General features: G+C 34.7%; 1 protein-coding gene across 1 annotated transcript; it reads right to left on the minus strand.

Annotated features, from left to right (window-relative positions):
• Window positions 1-4,117: 4,117 nt before the first annotated feature.
• On the minus strand, window positions 4,118-5,839 carry LOC113360439. The gene is made up of 5 exons (XM_026603948.1): window positions 5,497-5,839; window positions 5,103-5,432; window positions 4,770-4,943; window positions 4,368-4,703; window positions 4,118-4,236 (listed from the first exon to the last, which is right to left on the minus strand). The coding sequence occupies exons 1-5, from the start codon at window positions 5,837-5,839 to the stop codon at window positions 4,118-4,120; spliced, it is 1,302 nt and encodes a 433-aa protein (XP_026459733.1).
• Between the last annotated feature and the right edge of the window lie 9,618 nt (window positions 5,840-15,457).

Consider the following 15,457-nt stretch of genomic DNA (forward strand, 5'->3'; position numbering starts at 1 on the left):
ATAATAACAACAATTATAATTGCGAAAAACAAAAGTAAACGACACAACAAGATTTTGTTAACGAGGAAACCGCAAATGCAGGAAAAACCCCGGAACCTAGTCCAGAATTGAATACTCTCAGAATTAAGCTGCTATACAAAATCAAACCAACTTCATATAGTTGGGACGAAGCAACTAAACCTATATTTCACCTAGTTTCTTCAGTGTCCCTGCGCTTCCGACATTCGATAAGTGCACGCACTGGAACAATTCCTTTGGTTCATATTCCAAACAGTAAAGGAACAACAAATTTGTTCGGTAACAACTCTATTCAATCTCAGTGATATGAGTTAGACAAAGGCTCTTCTGTTTAATCCAATAAACTCCTTTTTCGGGTTTAGATCTATCTATCCAACAACTACCAAAGTAGCATAGTTTAGATTTTGCAATCAAATATAGAATCTACCAAGATACTATATAGTGATGTTGATCTACGCAACTAAGCAATCAAATATATCAAGGATAAACCGATTATAGTTGTATCCCAGCCGATCAAGTTTTGTGCACACCAAAGATATGAAACCAATAACAAATCTTCTTTGTCTTCAAATCTTCTTTGATCTTCAATAAACACCTGCACACCACAATTTGAATATCTTGTGATCAATCACGCACGAAACGGAGTCTATTAACAATGGATTATCACAAGACGTCTTTAGATCTACAAACAGTTCTAAAGATCCCGTCGACACTTCGATCTAGTTTGAGTGAATCTTATATCAGAAGAGAAGATTCTCAAGAATAAACAAACTAGGTGCAATCAAAGTTCAACAACCGTTTGGTTCTGTTGTTGAGGTTTAGGTTGTGGTTGCGGTTGGAATTGTGGTTGTTGAAAACCACTTTGTCGCCCATAAGGATTAGAAGCTGCAGCTTGCTGATTTGCATAACTGAAATTTGGGTGATCTTTCCAACCTGGATTATAAGTATTAGAGTAGGTATCATACCTTGGCATCAGATTAGGTAACACGGCATTTACCTATTCAGACTCTTCTTCACAAGTAGGAATAATCACTACTTCCATTCGTTGTACTACCTTCTGTATGTTGTTCATTTGTTGCTCTGACTGTGCAGACTCACCCATTGCGCTAACTCTTCTGGCATTAGAGTTGTTTCTGGTGTAGAATTGTTGAGCATTGGCAGCCATACTCTTAATCAAAATGGTTTCCTGCGATATTGTCTTCTCAGTAAGTGAACCACCGGCAGCTGCATCAATCAAATTCCTCTGTTCTGGAAGTAGAAGTATTCACTGATAAGTATTGAGGATATATTATGGTGTGGGAAGCTTACCAACAACCTCTTACACCTCTCCCAATATTCATATAGAGACTCCCCAGACATCTGTAGAATGCCATTAATCTCCTTACGAACGGATGTCGCTTTGGAAGCAGGAAAATATTTCTCTAGAAATAGCTTTTTCATCTCAGTCCATGTTGTAACACTCCCTGGAGGAAGACAATACAACCATTCTTCTGCTAAGTATGTCAATGAGAACGGGAAGGCTTGTAGCATGGCCATATCTCTATCTGCGATTGCATGCCTCATACTTGTCATTGTGTTCTAGAAATGTTGAAGGTGTCGATTTGGATTTTCACCTGGATGTACCTTGAACTTTGGTAGATGATGAAGTAGATTCGACTTCAGATCCACTGGGTTAGTGATTGTAATGCACAGTGGTTTCCAATCTAAGCATGGAGATGTCAACTCTCCTAACTTCCTCTCCGGAGGTGGAGGATCTCTCTCGTCGTCTGTATTAACCATATCTTATGTAGAGGGTTCTTGTTGCAACTTTGGACGTGCCTGTAGTACCATTCCCTTGCGAGTTTGAATTCCACACCTCGGGTAATTCCAATCCTTTGAGGCCAGAGATTAAGTACCTGAAACAAAATTCTCAAAAGCTAAATCAAAAACTAAAATTAAAACTAAAAACAAAAATAATTATTAAAAAAAAATAACAACTAAAGCTACCAACTGCTCCCTGGCAGCGGCGCCAAAATTTGATGCGTGTCGTAGGTGCATAAATTAATTCACTTATATTCTACTTTACTAATGAATAATATAGTAGAAAATAAGATTCGTTCCCACGAAGAGCATGGAGTTTTAATAGTCAAAAAGTGTCACAATGGGGGTCTGTTTTAGATTTTAGAACAAAGTAAGTAACAAAGCAATTGAAAATAATAAAGTTTGCAAGCAATGAAGAGAAATATGATCAGGGAATCCTTCTTCGTTACTAAACTATCATCAAGCTATTATATTTATCCATTGATACAATTAATCACATATTATTACCAATCGTGGAATAACAGCTAGCTCAGTGCTATCCCCTAAATTCCTCAAATCACTGAATATGGAAGCTCTCCAATACCAGATTCTATTCGTCTAAACCACCTAGTAGTAGCTCACTCAAGGTGTAATTTCTCCGAATGCTTTATCTTTTGTGAATTATAGATTGATCCTAGTAGTTAGACTCTTATCTCAAGGTCCACTTTCTAGTGTTGTTTATACACACAATCGCTATATAGAATCCCATTGCAAGGTCTTGTGGTCTCTACTTTTGTATGAATTATTTGACTATTACTTATCTCTTAACTCAATACTAGCATTTGATTCAATCAACAAATTAATTCAGTTGGCCACCTAAACAATCTATCAATCAATCATAAATGTTCTAATTAGTATAAACAATCAATAATCATGTGAAGAACTTCAAAATAGATTCATATGATAACTCAAATCATGTCTAGAACTTAGAATTCATCCCCAATCAATTATGGGTTTAGCTACTCATGGATGTAGAAACACCCATGTTAAACATATAAGAAAATGAAAGATTAAAAGACTAATGATAGAAATATCTCTTATATAGGTGTCCAAATTGTGGAAGTGTCATGCGTTAAATCCTAGTGAAATAGCTGCAAAGACTTGACAAAACAACACCAAAATCTTGTAAAACTCGTGTGAATACACAAGCTACGGCCAAACAGTCTTTATGGGCTCGGATATGAACAGTAAAACCCATCCCATCTACCTTCGCTAAGCTTGTCAGTTCCAGCAAACTAACAAGCTAGTCTTCTCTTTCAGTTGTCAGCTTCTTTCGACTGACCAATACCGCGGATACTCTTCTTTCCGTGAAAAATAAATTTTCCCTGGGTTTTGATTTTTCCTCCGTTAGAATCTCGTCTAGATATCCCTCCGAGAGAATATTTTCTCCCTGGATTCTGTAGTTTATGTCGTCATACTCACGGACTCTCGACTATCCGTGAAAATATAATTCACCTGAGTTTCACTTTCTCAGTCAGTAACCCTCGGATACTCATCTATCAGTGAGTATTTTTCTTCCCTGGATTTTGTTTCTTTTCCGCAGAAACTCACTTATACCAGGCCCTCCGTGAAAGCTAAAAGTTTATGAGATTTTCTTCTTACTTGAATTCCATCTGCTCGATTCACTAACTGACCAGCAGCTCGACTTCTATCTTATATAACCACTGCCAAACTCCATCGATCTCGGCTTCCATGGCAGACTCGGGTTCACCAACTGCCATCATCGTTCCTTCATTTTATCCATTAACAACATCTTCATCTTTCATTCTCCTTCGTATCTAACCACTTCCATCGAGTTCAGCCTAACGACAGTGTATTCATCATTGAAATTGATCAAAGCATCTATAACCTTTGTGACTCAGACTGTACCCAATAAAGATACATTGTTTGCTTATGGGTTCAAGTTTGCTAGTTGTATAAGGCTTGAGCCAAAGAAAGCAAGCACATCCAAATACTTTTAAAAAATTGTAATTAGGAGGTCTTTTGAAGAGCATTTCATATGGAGTTTGAAAATTAATGGCTCTAGTGGGTAATCTATTAATGAGATAATTGGTTGTTTGAAGTGCTTCAACCCAAAAAGAGACAGGTAAAACAGATTGATATAAAAGAGTACTAGTGACACCAATGGGATGTTTATGATTGATCTCAGCAACATCATTTTTCTCAGGTGTATTGGGACAGGATATTTCATGAGTTATGCCTTTTGCAGAGAAAAATTGGTGAAGAAATTTGTTGAGAAATTCCCCATCACTATCAGTTCTTATGGTACAACAGAAACAGAGAACATATTTTCAATTTTAGCAACAAAAGATACAAAAGAGTGTTTGAAATCAGATTTAGATGATAATGGCAGAACCCAACAATATTTTGTAAAATCATCTACAACATTTTCATAGTACAAAGTACCAGAAGTAGAGGTAGTTTGACAAGGACCCCATAAATCCATATGCAACAATTCAAGAGGTCTACTAGACTCATTACAAGATAATTGGAAAGGTAATTTTTGAGACCTGCAAATTTTGCAGTCATTACAGAAGAATGGTTTATTTGAAACATTAGACAATTTGAGTTTACTACAAAGTCTTTGAAGTGTCTGAAATTAGGGATGTCCAAATCTTCTGTGAAGGAGAGCATGATCAATGGTAATAATGTGAAAGCATGAGGTTGTGTGTTGAAAGAAATTGGATAGAGACAATTTTTATGTGGTTCTTGGAAGAGAGTCTTCCCAGAAGTTAGGTCCTTCACCGCAAATCCATCAGAATCAAGAGTTAAAGAGCAGTTGTTATCAGTAGTAAACTTATGAATTGACAAAAGATTATGAGATGATTGTGGAACAACTAAGAAATCTTTAAGAATGAATGAATGATCATTAGCAAGTCTAGTAGAGTTTCCTTTTCAAGAAATGGACATACCTGCTCCATTAGCTGTTTGAATCTCTTCAACACCATCATAAGAAGTAATATCATGTAGCTGAGTAGTAAAAGATGTAATATGATTATTTGATCCACTATCTGCAATCCACTCTTCTGCATCAAATATATTTGTTGCTGCTAGCATAACACTCAGATTAGCTAGAGGAGATCTTCCTTTGTAAGAAAAATTTAACCTGTGAGTACAATTTGGTGCAATGTGACCATCTTCTTTGCAGATTTGACATGGTTCCTGCTCAGGTAATTTTGAGTAACCTCTTCCTGAAGTATTTCTGCCAAAAATTGAAGGATTTTGATATCAATTTCCATGAAAACCTCTTCCTCTATAAGAAGATCCACCTCTATAATTCCCACTTTTGTAATTTCCATTATGAGCAACAAAAGCTTTTGTATCTGAAGTATCATGTGTAGTTTTGTGTCTCTCACTAATAAATGTTTCTTCACTTAACAGATTATTGTGTAATTCAATACATGTAACCGGTGGATTTCTATGTCGCATAGCAGTGGAAAAAGGAATGTAATCTGAATTCAAAGCCTTTAGAGTAACAACTACTAACTCTTTATCATAAATTACCTCACCAGCTGCTGCTAATTGATCAGACAATGACTTGATTTCATTAACTAAAGCAGGGATAGATTTATCACCTTGAGACAATGACAAGAATTTGGTGCATAATTGAATTGAATGAGTGGATGAAGCTCGAGAAACCTTTCTTCATACTGGGATGAGAAGTTGTAGATCTGGAAAAGTAAGCTATTACAACATCTGAAATTGTTGAGTTTATCCACATGATGATGGTTGAATCTTCATCAATCCATTCGAGGTAAAGAGTATTTTCAACACCATTAGCTTCATTACGTGGAGATGTGAACTGAGGAGGACAAGGATGAGATCCATCTAGATATCTCCTGAGTTTATACTTTTGAATTACCGGATTCATCAAATTCTTCCAAGTTATGAAATTGTCCTCCTTAAGTTTAAGATGAACAAAGTCAGTGAGTTGATTTAGTGGAATTTTAGAGAAAGAAGCTGTTGTTGTTGGATTTTCCATGATTGAAGTAGTGAAAACTTGAATTCATTGTTGAATTAAAAGAATTCTTCAAGAAGATAATGAAGAAGGATTACCAGAAAGTATATCGAAGTAAAAAAATTCAAGAAAGAAATCAAGAAAGTAAATCTTGATGCGAAGAACAAAGATTGAATCAATACCTCTGCAACAACAGATTGATAATACACACTCAGGGAAGAAAGAAGATGCTTCACTGTAAATCAGGATCGAAAAATTGAGGTTGGAGAAGATCGAGAAACCCTAACCTATCCTGATGATACCATAACGACAGTGTATTCATCATTGAAATGAGAGAAACTCTCATCATAGTAATTATGATTCTTACAGTTATGTCAGTATATTACAAAGTATTTATGGACAGGTATCACAGACAAATCGCAGTTGTCACACGTGTGACATAGTAACAGGTCAGATGTTTACATCAGCTGACTAGCACGTGAGATACAGAGAGGGAAATAGAGTTTAGAACCTTAACCTGCACTGCAACACAAACCTATCCTTCACCACTTGTTTGTATGTTGTTACACCCATGATCGAAAGCCCCATTAAACCCATCACAACAGCTTCATGAACAACATCACAGACGTTCATGTTATCTCCCTCGAGTCTCATCATTCATCTACAGCAACCATTCAAATGACTCTTCTTCCTGTTTTCCATCACCAGCTCGGACCATCTTCTATCTCTTCCTAGCACCATAAACAGCTCTTTTCATTCCTTCTTTGTTCTTAATTATCAGCATCACCACGAGCTATACAAACTGAAGCTTCTCCCTCGGTCTTCTCAGCACAACCGAGTCCATCATGATCTTCCTGAACTCCATTAACAACAACCTCTCCTTACAGAGTTTATCCATCCTTATCCATGAGTTCCTAATGCCACCAATAAATAGAAACATCACCTACAACGCCAAACTCGTCCTCCATTCCCTGTTCTTCTACTGTCGAGTATTGCAGCAAGCTAAACTCAACTCCAGTGTTGTCTCATCACAGACTCGAGTCGTTCTCCTCCTTCATTCGACTGCCATGAACCCACGATTTCATATTCATCAACGTCAAAAAAACTCAGCCGGAACCTCCCTGAACTGATCATGTAGTGAAGGAGATGATGGAGGCATCCCCAAGTAAACTTGTTGTCTTCCTTTAACAATTGCCTTTAAATTGTCAGTCTTGCGAGACTGACAGTTCAGTTTTCTGCATCATTCTTCTTGAAATGTCAGTTCCGGGGAACCGACAAGCTCAACTTCTCGTCTCTCCCATAACTTCTTCATACGACGTCGGAATGAGTCTATTGTTTCACTGTTTGCTTCGTCTTTTCGCCCTATTCAAGGTGATAGCAAGGACTCCTAGGTTTGGATGAGTTCCACTTGGTCTTTGGCCCTTCTCCAATTGTAACTAACTTCTTTATTTTCACAATTAAGTGCTGATTCGCTTCTTTTGGATGATATACCTAGTAAAACATAAATAAAACAAAACAAACGTAATATACAATAAATTTGCAAGAAACTAAGCAATTACTAGCATGGATTTGACACAAAATATATGCAAAATATGTACTTAGCATGATCCCAAACCGAAATATTGAAAAGCATTTAATTATGATTTTCAAATATATATGTTTTAATTACCATCAATTAAAGCGTATCCTCTAGAAAAGGTTATTAGTTAATGTGCAAAGCTAATAATAGAAAATTTTCTAAGCGAAATTTCGAAAATATGTTCTGGCATTTAATTGGAAATAGAAAAAACGAAATTAGGTACTTTAATGAAATATCTTGAGAATATTTTCGGTTTTGGAATTTCCTTGTTGTCCAAACAACCTTGGTCTATAAATACTTTAGTTTGCATTTCTTGTAAACTATCCTAAGAGCCAGTCAAACCTCATTCGTGTTGTCTCTGGTGGAGCCGTCTATCCGGAGAGGAAAGTACCCTATTTAGGCGAAATCTCTTACGACCGCTCACTTAATGTCTTCTGTGGGATCAAGAAGCTCTATGAGTACTGTTAGTGAGAAAATAGATAATTGCATTGTTATTTTAGTTTTCGATTATTGATTTGGTTGACAAATGGTTGTTGAAACTTTGATTGCACCTAGTTTGATTATTCTTGAGATCCTTCTCTTTTGATATTAGGGTCACTCAAACTAGATCAAAGTATCGACATGATCTTTAGAACCATTTGAGGATCTAAAGACATTTTGTGATAATCCATTGTTAACAAACTTCGTTCTATGTGTGATAGATGACAAGAGAATTCAAGTTGTGTTATGCAGATTATTGAAGGAAATAGAAGATTAGAAGACGAAGAAGATTTTCTTATCAGTTTTCGTATCTTGTGAATTTAGTGCACAAACCTTGATTGGATGGGATCCAACTAGAATCGTGTTTATCTTTGATAGGCTTGATTGTCTAGTTGTGTAGATAGGCATCGCTTTATAGTTACTCTTTGAGATCTATATTGATTGATTGCGAATCCGAAAATTAGTTATTTTGGTAATCAAGTTTTGGGTTTGATCTAACCAGACAAAGGAGTTTATTAGTTGAAACGGAAGAGCCTTTGTCAACAACTCATACATATCTTTTACCAAAGATTGATTAGAGTAATTACCAAACATACTTATTCCTTTGTTGTTTGGAATACGATCCAAAAGAGTACCTATTCACGTGCGTGACTCTCGAAGTTGAAGGCGCAGGGATACTGAGGAAACTAAGTAGCTAGGGGTAGTCATCTTGGTCTCCACTATACAAAGTTGGTATTAGATTTTGTATAACAGCTTAATTCTAAGAGTATTCAAAACTGGACTAGGTCCGGGGATTTTTCTTCATTTGTGGTTTCCTCGTTAACAAAATATTGTGATGTCATTTACATATAATTACAATTATACTTTTTTTATTATAATTGCTCTTTCCATACACCTGAGGTATATCTTACTAATTGCTCTTTATTATGAATCCTTTGTTTAAGGATTCCTCCATATCCGACATCTGAAGCATCAGTCTCAACTATTTTGTAGGTTTTTGGATTCCATATAGTTAGGCATGGCAATTATTTAGCTTTAGCTTTGATTTTTATAACAGCAGTTGTATGCTCACTGCTCCAATTAGCAGGGTTTTTCCGTAATCTTGCATATAGAGGTTTGCTATCCATAGCTAAATCCTTATAAAAATCTGCTATATAATTTAAGCTTCCTAAGAATCTTTGTAATTGTTTTTTATCCTTGATTTCATCAGGAAATTTATCAGCAAAGGATATAGCCTGTTCTATAGATATTATAGTACCTTTATTAATATTGTGACCAAGGAATCTAACCTGGGTTTGAAATATTTTCATCTTTTTTGCAGATACCACTAATCCGGCCTGTTTTACTATTTTGAGGAATATTGATAAGTGTTTAAAATGTTGCTCAATTGATTCAGAATATATTAATACATCATCAATGTATACAATTGTAAAAGTTGAATAAGAATTAAATATGTTATTTATAATATGTTGAAATTCTGATGGAGCATTTTTTAAACCAAATGGCATAACATTCCATTCATAATGTCCAAATGGAACCGTAAATGCAGTTTTATACTTGTCTTTTTCTGCGATTTGAATTTGCCAATATCCTAACTTTAAGTCAAATTTTGAAAATATGACAGCATTATGTAATCTATCTAAAAGATCTTTTTTATTAGGAATTGGATACCTAATCCATCTTAATGCTTTATTCAAAGGCTTATAGTTGATGACTAATCTCGGAACTCCTCTTTCTAATTCAGCTGCTTTTTCTACATAAAATGCAGGACAACTCCAAGGAGAGTAACTTTTTCTAATCAAACCTTTATCTAGTAAATCTTGAATTTCAGATTTACATATTTCTAATAATTTATTGTTCATTTGAATTGGTCTGGCTTTTGTTGGAATCATTTTTTCAGAAAAATATGGTTCATAAGGTAATTCTACTATATGTTGTTTTCTTTCCCAGAATGCATTTGGGATTTCAGCACAAACTTCTTTCACTAGAAGATCATTAAAATCATTGATTTGTTTTTGGAGTTTTGGGCAATTTATTTTCTCTTCTATTTGCTTATATTGAATCTCTTCTTTTAAGAAGAACAAAAAAATTTCTTTGTGCTTGATTTTTTCTTGAACCTGGTTAATAAATTTTTGCCTAGGTTCAGAGACAAATTCAAATAATATTTTATGTCCCTGAATGAGGGCTTTAATGCCCGTATTGTTAATACTTAACGGGTATAACATATTCAAGAATGGAGTCCCTAATATGCAGGATTGAGATAAATTCTTTACCATGATAAATGGTGTCGCTAGACAAATACCATTATTACACACCGCAGCATCAGATAATTTGTAATTAATTATCAATTTGTTTCCATATTCAGTATTAAGAACTTGGGTTGCTTTGCTAAAATACTTCGTGGGAACTAATCCTTCATTTAAGCAGTTTAGATCTGCACCCGAATCTATGAGTGCCATAGTTTCAAAACGGTATTCTTTTCCTATGATTAGGGTGACTAAGGTGTACCACTTTTGAGTGATTACTTTATCTATTATATTAATGAATTGCATGTTTTCGATATCCTGGTTATTAGTAGGTGATTCTGGTTTATCTATATGTGTAGTAATATGAGCCTGGTAGTTTTGTAAAATTTCATCAAAAGAGTTTTCTTCTTGTGAGTCATACTCACAGTCTACTGGTTTATGAAGTTCCAATATCTGGACTCTTTGCTTAAGACTTCTTAATTCTTCTTTAACCTGATTAACTTCTGCCCTAAGATCATTGACTGATGGTTCTTTTTTAATGTGATGATTTTCTAAAAAGTGCAGGCCAATGGTATAAAGTAGGGTACTAACAATATCTTCCTGAGAGTATTCAGTACCATCTTCTAGCTTGATTGGTTTCTTTGCCATATAAATGCTATATTTTTCCTGGTCGGACATATGGAAATCCCACCATCCTTTAAGTTGGCTAGTAAAGCCAGTAACTATGGATTCAGCAATTTGTTTTTCTGGGTTTTCAATGAGTCTAGAAGCAGAAGCATACATCGACATTTGTCTTATGATATTTACTATTTGGTATTCTTTCATACCATCTATGTTCCACTCAACTATGGAAGTCTGATTCCAATTACAACTGGAAGAGGATTATAATTGGAATCATCCTGATTGGGATTATATCCCTTATGTAGAAAGGCAATTATATATCAAATGGTGGGATAGATATAATGCAGCACATCTACAACCATCTACATTTAACATGCAGTTTGTTGCAGCTCAGCTTATGGTATCGGCATCAACCACCTCAATGCCGATGGAATTCTCAACCCACATACTCGCACTAAAGCATAGGCACGGGGACTTGTCAAAGGAAGAATTTAAGAAGCAGATTTTTGAGGCACTTGATAACGAAGATTTGGGTTCCCAACCGTCCTCGTCAAAAACCTTTGAGGAAGAAGAGATAAAATCGGAAAATACAGAAGACCTAAATGAAAATGGTGATGATTGCTTTGGAATGATTTAGGGTTTAAATGGTTCGAAGAAGATAGGAAAATTCTAATTATTTTCCGGCAAAAAAAAAAAAAAAATTGGTCAACTTTTCATCAACAGGAAGCAGGATCGACTCCACTATTCATCAAGGACACGTATTTGCTTCAAAATAGTAAAAGTGAAAAAGGCTTAGTATTTTCCAAAAAAGAAAAAAGGTAAATCTTATCTAAGAGTTCCACCTTAGATATGTCTTCCACTTGTCTACCACTTATAGGTTGTTGTAATTATAGATAGGATTCTCAAAAAAGAAAATCTTATCTCTTTTGTTTCTTGCAAACTTTCCCCTATATAAATACCCGTTAAGGTAAAGGGAAAGGGCAAGTTTTTAGTTCTCAAGAGTCATTGTCTATAAGTTTGAGAGTGAAAATTTCTGAGTGTTTCCTGCTTTGAGAGTGATAGTTTGTGAGTGTTTTCATGTTCTAAGTGTGAGTTAGAAGTTGTTTGGTGTGCTATCTATTAAGGAATAAAAGACTACTTTGTAAGTATCTCTACCCGTTATGTATGTTTTAAATGGGGAGAAACTAACCCACTGATAAAGTAAAATATGGGATCTTTTTAGTGGGATTAGGTTACCCTCCCCTATTTTACTTTATCTCCCCTTTTACCTGGCTCTTATACCAACATGCAGGATACATAAGGAATTTATTGGTATCAGAGCCATTTAAAAGAGGAGATAAAGTGCTAAATATTAGTCGCAGTGAGCTCGTAAAATAAAACCTCTTTAAAAAATTAGAGCATTGATTCTTGTTCACCGTTTACAGCTTTATAAACCCTAATTATGGATAGCTTTGTCAGATCGTTTTCAAAGAAAAATAGTTTGAAAAATAAAATAACCCTTAATTCAGAAGAGGTCATAATGCATGACATTGAAAAACAATTACAAAATTGTAATATTCCTAAAGTTCCATTTAATGAAGTATATAAGAAAGGATCTTTTCAATTCAGAAGCGATTACGCAATTAAAACTGTAGAAAAGACCATATCTATAATTGATTCGAATGATAATTTTGAGCTTTTCTCTCCTAGAATGATAGAAGATCATAAACAAAAAAGATTTAATTATCTTCATATAGGCTTAATCCAAATAGCCGTAAAACCATTGACAAGGACATGATTAAATAATTCTGTACTCTTATGTGTCAGGGATTGTAGACACAATAAATTCACTGATTCATTATTAGGAATTAGTGAGTCCACCTTATGTGAAGGTCCAATTTATTTTAATTGTTTCCCAAATTTTTCGGTGTCTCTGTCTGATCCAGGACTCCTTAAAACTCTAACTTTAAATGTTAGAACTCAGGGGTTTGATATGGTCGCAGGGTCGCAGAACTTAGTCGTTGTGTATAGAATATATTATAAGGTTATGAATACCTTATGTCCTAATGGTCAAGTTTATGACACAAAAGGTCAGACTACTCTTTTTCATACCAATATTGGTAAAGCCCATACAGTTATTCCTAGAACCATAAAGTGGGATCAGGTTAACCTCCCTTAAAAGTGGACTTTACAGGTAGAAGTTCCAGCAAAGCCTTGCCAAAACCAAAATCTCCAACAAATAATTGAATATGAAGATGGAGATGTGGAAATACAGTTTACACCTTTCAGTAAAACTAGGTTTAAGATATCAGAAGGCGAGGGAAGTGCACCAAGGCCATCTGTAGCATCTTCTTCTTATACAAATCCTATTCATAATTTTATAAATGACCCAAATGATATTATTATAGAAGGAGTTAAACAAACCGCGCATCAGGTTAATAAACCTTATTATAAAGTAGAAACGCCAAAATCTACGGTTAGAAATATTCCTGAACAAGTAGAACCGACATTCTCCGATCTAGAATTTGAGATAAATGTGATCCAAAAACCATCATTGGATTTACAAGAACTTCGAAAACAGTATCATAGTTTAGAAAATACAAATAAAAGGGCTTGTTTTGAATCCAACTTTAGTTCTAATAGAAGAAGAAGAATATATAAAACTTATGCTCTATACTTAAGTCGTAATAAAAATCCAAACCCATTTTTCACCTGGTTTGAAGATTTTACCAAAACTTACAATTTAAATAAATATAAGAGATCGCTTAATATGTTGGAAACCCAGTTTCAATCTTATACGACAAAAGATGGAAATGTTATTCAGTCAATCCATCCACCAGAAGTAGTCCTTGATAACAAAGGTGTTATAGCAGCCCCATACAAATTAGAACATAAGGGAACTGATTCAGTAGCTAACCATAAAGATATTGGTCAGTTAATACAACAAAATAAATACACCAATTTATATTTACATTCAATAGGAAAACAAACGACAAGAATTGAAGGCTTGTTAAACAAGGATAAAATCCAACATATACAACCTAATGAGCTTAAACTTAATCCGGCACCATCTATTGGATTATTATTTAAACCAAACCCAATAATAGATCCAAATGTTTTCAGGTTGTCCAACCCAGATAATAGCTTTGTAGATACACTAGTAGAAAAGCTAGGAAAATTAAGCTTATCTGCTTCAGGCCCATCTAAAGCATCAAAACAATCAAAAGAAGGAATAATTGTTCTGTCCAAACACGAAGAATATAGTGGTATAGATATAGAAGAACTGGAAGAAATTTTTCATTCATCAAATTCTGGTAATATTAACAACAATTCTGATGACATTAATAAAATATCTTTTGGAAAAAATAAATATACACCGACAGTTCTTACTAGAAATTATTACCCTAGACCAACACCGGTAGATTTACAACTGGAAGAGGATTATAATTGGAATCAGACTTCGTTTTATGGAAGATCCATAGTTGAGTGGAACATAGATGGTATGACAGAATACCAAATAGTAAATATCATAAGACAAATGTCGATGTATGCTTCTGCTTCTAGACTCATTAAAAACCCAGAAAAACAAATTGCTGAATCCGTAGTTACTGGATTTACTGGCCAACTTAAAGGATGGTGGGATTTCCATATGTCAGACCAGGAAAAATATAGCATTTATATGGCAAAGAAACCAATCAAGCTAGAAGATGGTACTGAATACTCTCAGGAAGATATTGTTAGTACCCTACTTTATACCATTGGCCTGCACTTTGTAGGAAGTAATAGCCAACAAATGGAAAGATCTAGGGAATTACTTATTAATCTTAAATGTCCTACCCTCTCCCATTATAGATGGTACAAGGATGTATTCTTCTCAAAATTGTTAAGCAGAGAAGATTGTTCCTCTAATTCTGATTTTTGGAAAGAGAAATTCGTCTCAGGGTTACCCCCTCTGTTTGTTGAAAGGGTTAGAAATAGACTAAAATCAAAAAATATTCAACAACGTATTGAGTATGGCGAATATACTTTTGGCCAACTATATTCCGAAATTGTATGTGAAGGTTTAGCTTTATGCTCAGACATAAAGCTACATAGACAAATACAAAAGAATAAATTATCTAACAAGCAAGAGTTAAGTGATTTTTGTGAGCAATTTGGATACACTAATACACCATCCGCATTATTATCTAGGAAGAAAGGTACTCGACCACCTTCCCATAACAATCCTAAGACAACTAGATATCCTAATAGGTATCCATTGAAATCTAAAGGACCCAATTTTAGGAAAAACAACAATAAGACACAACAATTAAATAAAAAGACTAATAAGTCACTTCCGGTCTGTTACAAGTGTGGAAAAATTTGGCATTATAGTAATAAGTGTCGTACAAAACAAAAAATAAATGAGCTTAATCTAGACGAAGGTCTCAAACGTCAATTAGAACAAGTCCTCTTAATGGACTCTGATCTATCTGAAGAGGATGAATCATCCTCCTCAGAAAATGATTCAGGGACAATTTCAGGATTAGAGGATGATGAATGTAAAGATGGTTGTTCTTGTAAAAATTGTTTTCATAAACAAATATCTAGTCTAGGAATTAATGTCCTCACCAATGAAGAAAATTTTATATTAGAGTTAATTGATAAAATTGAAAATCCAGAGTCAAAGCGAATGGCTTTAGAAAAATATATTGAAGTAGCTAAAAGAGCACCAAAACAAGAGAAAATTGAAACTTC

The sequence above is a fragment of the Papaver somniferum genome, chromosome 3 (genome assembly GCF_003573695.1).
Source record: "Papaver somniferum cultivar HN1 chromosome 3, ASM357369v1, whole genome shotgun sequence".
Lineage (NCBI taxonomy): Eukaryota > Viridiplantae > Streptophyta > Magnoliopsida > Ranunculales > Papaveraceae > Papaver > Papaver somniferum.

Excerpts from the sequence above, each read along its gene's own strand:
- LOC113360439 (XM_026603948.1), bottom strand. The coding sequence starts at position 5,839 with ATGGAAAATCCAACAACAACAGCTTCTTTCTCTAAAATTCCACTAAAT. Across the intron at positions 5,433-5,496 it reads TCATCCCAGTATGAAGAAAG|GTGATAAATCTATCCCTGCT; the intron begins GTTTCTCGAGCT and ends CATTGTCTCAAG. Across the intron at positions 4,237-4,367 it reads AATGACTGCAAAATTTGCAG|ATGATTTTACAAAATATTGT; the intron begins GTCTCAAAAATT and ends AAAATGTTGTAG.